General features: G+C 38.9%; 3 protein-coding genes across 3 annotated transcripts; 1 reads left to right on the top strand and 2 right to left on the bottom strand.

Annotated features, from left to right (window-relative positions):
* The first annotated feature begins 217 nt into the window (after nucleotides 1–217).
* On the top strand, nucleotides 218–3836 carry CCD8 (carotenoid cleavage dioxygenase 8). Its single transcript, XM_008221883.3, has 6 exons — nucleotides 218–592; nucleotides 1413–2156; nucleotides 2280–2473; nucleotides 2618–2807; nucleotides 2895–2997; nucleotides 3363–3836. The coding sequence occupies exons 1-6, from the start codon at nucleotides 278–280 to the stop codon at nucleotides 3506–3508; spliced, it is 1692 nt and encodes a 563-aa protein (XP_008220105.2). The 5' UTR covers nucleotides 218–277; the 3' UTR covers nucleotides 3509–3836.
* Nucleotides 3837–4522: 686 nt separating this feature from the next.
* On the bottom strand, nucleotides 4523–7139 carry LOC103320214 (YebC-like protein). Its single transcript, XM_008221856.3, has 7 exons — nucleotides 6845–7139; nucleotides 6581–6744; nucleotides 6362–6423; nucleotides 5928–6084; nucleotides 5536–5813; nucleotides 4982–5102; nucleotides 4523–4908 (listed from the first exon to the last, which is right to left on the bottom strand). The coding sequence occupies exons 1-7, from the start codon at nucleotides 6939–6941 to the stop codon at nucleotides 4816–4818; spliced, it is 972 nt and encodes a 323-aa protein (XP_008220078.2). The 5' UTR covers nucleotides 6942–7139; the 3' UTR covers nucleotides 4523–4815.
* Nucleotides 7140–7294: 155 nt separating this feature from the next.
* Nucleotides 7295–8913, bottom strand: LOC103320215 (F-box/LRR-repeat protein 16-like). The gene has a single exon (XM_016791375.2). It carries the CDS (start codon nucleotides 8783–8785, stop codon nucleotides 7694–7696), a length of 1092 nt encoding a protein of 363 aa, XP_016646861.2. The 5' UTR covers nucleotides 8786–8913; the 3' UTR covers nucleotides 7295–7693.

Genomic DNA, 8913 nt, shown 5'->3' on the forward strand with positions numbered 1-8913 from the left:
ATTCAAATTTCGATATTTTCTCAGAAAATGTTAAAAAAAAATTATGGCATAATAAGTTTTGTCTGGTAGTGAAAGGGAATTCCACCCATTGAGATTCCAACATGTAAACGCATCGCATGGGACATGTGGCATATATAGTTTCGTAATTATTTAACTTGCCCTATGTGCAGGCCCTCCTATACATATATAAATACCAATCACACCTCACACTCTTTAACCCACTTTTGAATACACTTCTGCTTAGTCTTAGCTCGGCTCTCTGCCAGTCTTTGCTTTCATGGCTTCCATAACATTTTCCGGCACTTCTGGAAACTCCTTTTTTCTGCCAACAGCTTCTGTTCACTCCAATCAAAATATAAGAGATGGCTTTAATCCATTGAAAAAGAACTTGAGTGACACTAGAAAGAAACACAATGGTCGGGGCTTGGTGTCCACGAATGTCGCAAGTCCGCCATTACCAGCTGTGGCTCCTCTGCTGCCGAGAAGAGAGAGCGGCAATAGTGGCAACCGGAGCCACGTGGCGTGGACCAGCGTGCGGCAGGAGAGATGGGAAGGAGAGCTGCTTGTCCAAGGAGAAATACCATTCTGGCTGGTATGTGAGCATAACTTAATTAACTTGTACTTCTTTATTCTATATCAAAGATTTAATATATTGGTCAAATAGTTTAACGTACAATTTTTTTTGTTATAATGCCCTCTTGTCAGATTTATATCACTAAACTGTGAATTTGAACCGTACATTATGTAAAAAAATCATCTCATCTGATAAATGATTTTAAGTTGATAGTACGTTAACATAAACATCTTTTATGTATTATAAAGACAAAATTTTACTTTTGTGGAGGCCAAATACACTAATAAGAGAACAATCCTAATAGACACATAGGGTACAAAATAAAGGAGCCAAATTAGTTACTATCTTGTAATCCAAATAGGGTATGTCTGCAACATTTTTATGCAGGAAACAGGAATAATAGAAGAAGGCTGTAGAAAGCAACCCTTTTCTTCTTACCTTATTTTAATCCTTTTTCTTCCTAGTCTTTATCGCTTCGTGAGTGAGAGGCCTACCACGCACAGATAGAGAAGATTGTCCATAATGACCTGTGTGTTTCTTGCTGGCATAATTTGTAATTATAAGCTAAACTCGTCTGATTAATGAATTAATCAACTGATCATCATATTGTCGCCACACATTTACATTATAATGTGTCAGAAATACGTGGGGCTGGCAAAAGTATATTTCCCTTTTCAATTATTTTATTACCATTATTTTTATACTTGAGGTTGAATTTACGTATCAGAGTCACATTCCAAATCTATTTTCTAATCCCTTGGAACTATAATTAATAATTGTGAACACCAATAGTACAAAATATAGCTAGGTCATAAAATTAAATTAATGTCACATGCAGAAAGGGACGTACTTAAGAAATGGTCCAGGGCTATGGCACATTGGGGACTACAACTTCCGCCACCTCTTTGACGGCTACGCCATGCTGGTCAAACTCCAGTTTGAAGACGGCCGCCTCATCGCCGGCCACCGCCAAATTGAATCCGAGGCCTACAAGGCTGCCATGAAGACCCAAAAGTTATGTTACCGTGAATTCTCAGAGGTTCCTAAGCCCGACAATTTCCTATCCTACATAGGCGAGTTAGCCAACCTATTCTCTGGGGCATCTCTGACCGACAACGCGAACACCGGAGTGGTCATGCTCGCAGATGGTCGGGTCGTGTGCCTTACGGAGACCCAGAAAGGATCTATAGTCATAGACCCTGCCACCTTGGACACTTTAGGGAAATTTGAGTACAGTGATACATTGGGGGGTTTGATACACTCGGCACATCCTATTGTGACAGAAACCGAGTTTCTGTCTTTACTACCCGATTTGATCAACCCGGGTTATTTGGCAGTCAGGATGGAACCGGGTACCAACGAGAGGAAGGTGATTGGGCGGGTTGCTTGTAGTCGTGGACCAGCACCGGGTTGGGTGCACTCATTTCCGGTGACAGAGCACTACATAATTGTACCGGAAATGCCATTGAGATATTGTGCTGGGAATTTGCTCAAGGCCGAGCCCACACCATTGTACAAGTTTGAGTGGCACCCTGAATCTAAAGCATTTATGCATGTCATGTGTAAAGCAAGTGGCAACATTGTAAGTCCTACTGATTTGCTCTATTTGATAATTATATATGCGATTGTATTTTTATCATATGGAAGTAATTAGTTATACATTTTTATAAACAAAATTGATGTTGATTTAATTTTAATTTTGTAGGTGGCGAGTGTGGAAGTGCCATTATACATAACGTTCCATTTCATAAATGCTTATGAAGAAAAAGATGAGGATGGGAGGGTGACGGCGGTCATTGCAGATTGTTGTGAGCACAACGCTGATACAACGATTCTGGACAAGCTGAGGATACATAACCTACGCTCATATATTGGCCAAGATGTATTGCCAGATGCTAGGTATTTATATTTTTTCGATTACGGCTCATGTTGTTAGATTGTGAATCTAAATTACGTAAAAAAGTTCATTCGTGTAACATCTTATGTTACTTAACATTAATGTGGAGCTAGGTCATTAATTTGTTTGGCTTTTTAAAAACTCAGGGTTGGAAGGTTTAGAATACCATTTGATGGAAGTGCATATGGAAAATTGGAAGCAGCATTAGACCCAAACGAACATGGAAGAGGGTTGGACATGTGCAGCATAAACCCTGCCTACTTGGGCAAACAATACAGATATGCTTATGCTTGTGGGGCTCAGCGGCCATGCAACTTCCCCAACACCCTCACCAAGGTATAGCATATCATATATAATCAAACTAATTAAATAATTAATGGTACACAAACATTATAAGTTTACTAATTTAAATATAAATTGCAGATTGATTTGGTGAACAAGAAGGCTAAGAATTGGCATGATGAGGGGGCAGTACCCTCCGAACCATTCTTTGTGGCTCGACCCGGGGCAACCGAAGAAGATGATGGTGAGAATTAATTAAGAATAATGCTACTCTTACCACATTCGTATACCACATCTCTATACCATCTTATGTGGCAGTTGAGGTGGACAACCATATCAATTAAAATTATTTAATATTTTCTTTTCTTTTATGATTTATTCTAGTATTTATTTTTCTATTTGTCTTAATTAAAATACACTTCATTGATTTAATTGATGTGACATATAATATGGACATGCCACATCATGTGGTATAGAAATGTGAGATAAAAATGTGGTAAGTGTAGCATTACTCATTAATTAATTAATTCTTTAATTATATTGTGCATTATTTATTTATTTATTTCAGGAAAAAAGGTTTTATTAATGATTTAATTTTTGTGGCTGCAGGAGTTGTAATCTCGATGGTTAGTGGGAAAAATGGAGATGGGTATGCACTGTTATTAGATGGATCCACGTTCCAAGAGATTGCAAGAGCTAAGTTCCCCTATGGCCTTCCATATGGGCTGCATGGATGCTGGGTTCCCTCCAAATAAAGTGAATATATATTCAAAGAGCTAGATATATAGTTCATACGAATTCTACTTCAGAGGCTAGCCAGGAGAAAAAGAAAATGTTTCTACTTGGACTGCATTGATTGTATAGCTCATGGTTTAGGTATACATAGAAACAGATTTTCTCCTATGCGGATGTGTGGACATCATGTATTTTCTACAATCCCTCCCTAATATCCTCCTTGTTTACAATGACGTCCGCACAATAATAACATGCGGATATATAGCCTAAGTAGTCTCATATATTATATATAGTAGTGTGATAAATATGTTCATATATATATTTATTTGTAGCGAGTGTTGCAAGCAAGTTATAAGTCCCAGTATCGAAAGCTCGATCAGTATATTTGTTGGTTAAATCGTGTGCAAGTACATTAACGAGCTTGATTAAACTATATGATTAAGGCACAAAGCAAACTAAGTACGACAACAGTTTATGACATGGAAGAGGGATGGACATTGCAGCATAAGCCTTCTTCCATGGAAGAGGGATATATTTATGCTTGTGGGGCCTCTCAGCGACCTTGTAACTTTGCCAACGCCTTCACCAAGTTAATTAATTATTAAAACCATCTTATTTCATAATTACAGCAGGAGCAAACATGAACCTTTACATTATCTGAAACCCCCTCTCCCATCGCGTGTACTCAACCAATACAAAACAAAACAAAACAAAAAACAAAAAAAACATCTATACCAACTACATCCTCTGTTAATCTAGATGCTCTAATTAGTAAACCAATTGCCGCATAAAACAATTTTGTAGAGCCACCAGTCATAAGTTGGTGGAGGCAATATTCTCATAAATTAACGTTGACGGACGACCCATACATGCAGGAAGAAATGAAAAAATAAAATAACAAGACAAAGAAGAAAATTAAAAGGTATGTCTTGGAGTGAAAATTTTCTCGTTTTGAAGGTGGCAAGCGTGGATTCTTGACAAGTTTAGCCTCTGTGTGTGCGTCACAGAGAGAGAGAGAGAGAGAGAGAGAGAGAGATTCAAATCTTATATTGTGATTCATGAATTTTTTTGTTCTCCAAAACAAATCATATTTCAATTTTTGCTCTTCTTCGTCATAATTTCACTAGTAATGAAAATACAGCAGATCAATATTTCTTCCTAGGGAGAACAGAAAGGTAATAACCCCTATCCTTCTCTCCTCTTTAAATGATCTGACAGATACTTTCCTCGAGATAGAAAAGGTCAAATGAAAACGAACCGGATAGATGTATTATAAGGCCAATAGCTCTTCAATCGCTTACATGATGACTAAAGATAGAGATTTTGGTCACTTCTGGTCAGTATACACTGCATCAACATCGTCAAGCTCAAGTAATTTGGACATAAGTTCCTTGTTCAAGTCCAAGGCCTCGTCATCTACCTGCATCAGACCAGAAGTTTTAGCCTTGTAAGAGATCAAAGTCATAACAATCATCTGTGCATCAGGGACACACCTCAATAGTGCTTATTGGAAGTAGCTCAGAACCATTATCCGTCTCAAAAATTACTCCTTCGTCACGTAGCTTGGAAAGTATCGTAGAGTAGTTCTCTGCTGAACTTACAATTTTATAATAGCTACCAGAAACCAAAATAAAAATCAAAATTTTGCATAAAGAAAGGAGAATACTTCACAATTATTTGAGTGTATGTGTGCGTGCACGCTTGTTTGTCCACAACTCTCTTCTTTTTCTAATAAAAGCATCTAAGTTCTCAAGAGAATATGCATAGATTCACCTTTCACTGACTGAACCAAGTGCCCACAAATGGTTGGATACATAATCTACTTTATAACACATACCGGTTAGGCTGAGCCTCCCATTTAATGAGCATGAAATCTATTATCAGAAGTGAAAATCTTGCGTTTGCAGGCAGAGTGAAATGGGTCAAGACTCATTTATTGGATCATTTCAATTTAGCAGAGTCATATATTGGTTAAGAAAAACCAGAGAAATTAGAGTTAAGATCACAACTACAACACATGAGCAATCTAGCTCTCTAGTGGAATTACCTTTCTGACATATCTTCTTCAGTATCATATTCATATACTGGCGGTTCAATAACATCCTCAGCACCAGCATCTAAAGCAATGGAAAGGAGTTGATCTTTGTCAGCATCTGAAACTTTTATGTTTACAACCCGAGCACGCCTGAATTTGAACAAAACAGATCCCGGATCTGCCATCTTTCCCCCACAGTCCTTCACCACCTCTCTAACTGCTGCCACAGATCGGTTTATTTTGTCGGTCAAAACCTCAATTACCATACTAGCTCCACCAAATCCATATACCTGACACAAGAAGCAGAATATGTAGTCAACTATTTAATATCAACCAATAAAATCATGAACATGAAACGTTTAAGCAGGAACCAAAAAATATTTAGTAAATAGCATGAAACAAACCTCGTATACTTTCTCAATGTAAGCTTCTTGTCCTTTCTCAGATGCTCTCTTAATGTTGCGCTCCAAAATTTCCTTGGGTACATCAAGCTCCTTGGCTTTCTCCAGCACAGTAGCTAGTGCCGTATTTGATACAGGACTTGGACCACCTTTCTTTACACTGCACCATTTTGGCACACCGAAAGTGAATGGCAGAGTACAATACCCGATAGCCTTAGCCCTCGTTGTTGAAACTATGAAACTTTATTTAGTTCTCATTAATTATGAATTAGGAGATTACTTTGGTCTTTATACAGATCAAGATTCGAGCTTGACCAATGCTAAATCAGCAACTAGATAAACTGTCTCTTGACAGACTGAATATCCTAACTAGAAATAAGCAGTGGTTCGGTGCTAAGGTCGCTAAAAGAAAAAGACGGAAAGAGCAACTAACTTACGCAGACACAACTTCCTTCCCAATCCTCGCATACAGCTTTGCCTTCTTTGCATCTTGAGCCCCCTGCATTACCAATTTGACAACTTTCAAAATAAACCCAACAAATCAAATGACCCTTGAACTATATTAGGACATTATACAGATTACAAAACGCTGACACACGGACATGGGACTTTCATCAAACAGGTGGCATTCAACTGGCAAAGCAGAAAGAGAGTACCTTTCGGCCAGCGATTTTGCTGGAACGTCTGCCCATAGAGAGAGGAGAGACGGTCCATATGGTTCTTGTCACAGTAGCACTGCCATGTATGTGGGTCGAAATCCATGAAGGCAATGATGAAATTGAAGATGAAGATGATAAATTTCTACTCAGCAGGCCATTCCCTGAACCACAAAGTGAGCTCCAAATTCAACTTTCATAACGAAAATTAGAATGGTGCAATTCAGAATTGAAGGAGAGGGAAGAAGATGAAGATATGTATACACTGAAGAGCCATGGAGTTGGGGCATTTGGAGCAGACCCCATTAGTGAATCTGTAAAGAATTGCACCTAAGGCTCTCAATGTACAAGATGACCCCATTTATTTTATTTTAATTTTCTCCCTCTTATTATTCTGAAGTTGTAACAAATATAATCGAAGGCTGCAGGTGCCTCCTTGTAATCATACCCTCTTAATTGGGCCATGGCACGACCAGTGCGGATGGGCTGGCCCAAACCCTAAAAGAAACAGAGCTTTCTTCTACATATCAATTGATGTTTGATGGCAAAACCAAACAACTTATCATGTATGCAATGTAATGGAACTGTACAGCCATACCCATCATTGTTTACTTTTGTCCCCAACAAATTGAGCACAAACTTTGTGTAGCTTAACCTACACATTATTTAGTGGAATGGTAAAGTTAACAGGCATGTGGTATCTTATCTCTTAAGTTTACAAATAAAGGATTTCATATATGAATCTGTATAAACAATTACAGCTCCCATCTCCTAAAAGTACAAGTTGGTAGAATCCAATCATCCACTGAAAGTGAAAATGTTCTGGGAATTTATAGCACTACATCTCAAATTCTTCCAAAAACCTTCCATATCCCATGTTTTATACACCTTTCTCTTTGTCCCATGTTTCATATACCTTTCTCTTCTATCTCGAAATAGAGAGAGGAACATGAAACATGATATAAGTTTTACTCCAAGGTCTTTGAAAGCTCTAACATGGATAAACTACTCATCTGATGTTTGAGAGACTGATATATACAAGTTGGCTGAACCCATGAAGCAGCAGAGCACAACCCAAAACACATCAACTCAGCTGTTTGCTGCATCCATCTTTCAAGCCCAAACTAACTCCGCGAATCTGCTAATGCTCTCTTGTGTCTGAGGCAACATCCATATTCTCAGTCCTCTATCCAACACAACAGACTTCAAGAACTGGCATCTAAGCACAGTGTGTACCACATCAGAGTCACTAACATTGAAACAAGAACGCAGAACAAGAGCTTCTAAGCACTTATGACCTGCAAATGCACGAATGCCAGCTCCAGTTACCAAATCACAACCAGTTAAATCAACCATCTCCAAATTCAGGCAATTCTCAGCTAGAGCAACAAGCGTATGATCTGACACATTGACCAGCCATGACAAGTTCAATCTTTTAAGAGACTGAATTGCGGCAATTGAAAGACCTCCAATATCAGTCACTTTTGGGCCACATTCAGCCAAATTCAGCTCCAACAAGCAACACATTTGCTCCAAAAGCGAGATCCCAAAGTCTGTGATTCTATCACACTCCGCAAGATTCAACCTTTTCATGGTTTTTGAGGAAGACCCATTTGCCAAAAACCCCAATCCACGATCTGTAATCAATGAACAACCTTGCAAACTCAAGACGCTGATCGAATTTGCAGACCCAATTGCTTCTAAGGCTTGGTCCGATACCAAGCTACAAAAACCCAAATCCAAATACGTCAAATTATGTGATAAATTCAATAGCGAAACAACTCCGAAATTCCCAATATTCTTTCTCCTTCTGAGCAAAACCTTGGACAATTTGGGACACCCCTTTGCCAAAGCGCAAAGACCTTCGTCACCAACATTATCAAATATCAATACTTCATCAAATTGGTATGAAATTTCACGTGGAGTTTTCAGACTGAGGTTGATGACCTCGATTTTGGGGCATGTTTGGGCCAAGAATGAGAGGTCGGCGTCGGTGATGAACTTTGATGTTTCGAATGTGACTAAATTTGGGAATCTGGGTAAGACTTGAAGGAGAGCATCGGGTTCGAGAAGACGAAGTGATGATCTATTTAGCCCCTCCACTCTCAGCCATTGCTTGCAGACCTCAGAAAATGATCGTCTGTCATTTAGGTCGGTGATCCAGTTAAGGATGAGGCCTAGTTCGTCATCACCCAGCTTAGACATGTCTCTGGTTTTTGGTTTAGGCTCACATGAAATGAGGGAGATGAGAATAGACTACCCCAATGTTAAAAGGAATAAGCACCACCAGGCCACCCCACACCTTTAATCTGTTACAAGCATAGCTTCTAAAC

The sequence above is a fragment of the Prunus mume genome, linkage group LG2 (assembly GCF_029339155.1).
Source record: "Prunus mume cultivar Tortuosa linkage group LG2, ASM2933915v1, whole genome shotgun sequence".
Classification (NCBI taxonomy): Eukaryota; Viridiplantae; Streptophyta; class Magnoliopsida; order Rosales; family Rosaceae; genus Prunus; species Prunus mume.

Bases quoted from the DNA above. Each gene is read 5' to 3' on its own strand.
- LOC103320214 (XM_008221856.3), bottom strand. From the start codon at position 6,941: ATGGGGTCATCTTGTACATTGAGAGCCTTAGGTGCAATTCTTTACAGA. The intron at 6,085-6,361 runs GTAAGTTAGTTG...AAAATGGTGCAG, and splicing joins GGGAAGGAAGTTGTGTCTGC to TGTAAAGAAAGGTGGTCCAA. The intron at 4,909-4,981 runs GTGTGTCCCTGA...GGTCTGATGCAG, and splicing joins TTCCAATAAGCACTATTGAG to GTAGATGACGAGGCCTTGGA.
- LOC103320215 (XM_016791375.2), bottom strand. From the start codon at position 8,785: ATGTCTAAGCTGGGTGATGACGAACTAGGCCTCATCCTTAACTGGATC.
- CCD8 (XM_008221883.3), top strand. From the start codon at position 278: ATGGCTTCCATAACATTTTCCGGCACTTCTGGAAACTCCTTTTTTCTG. The intron at 593-1,412 runs GTATGTGAGCAT...TGTCACATGCAG, and splicing joins GAGAAATACCATTCTGGCTG to AAAGGGACGTACTTAAGAAA. The intron at 2,474-2,617 runs GTATTTATATTT...TTAAAAACTCAG, and splicing joins GATGTATTGCCAGATGCTAG to GGTTGGAAGGTTTAGAATAC.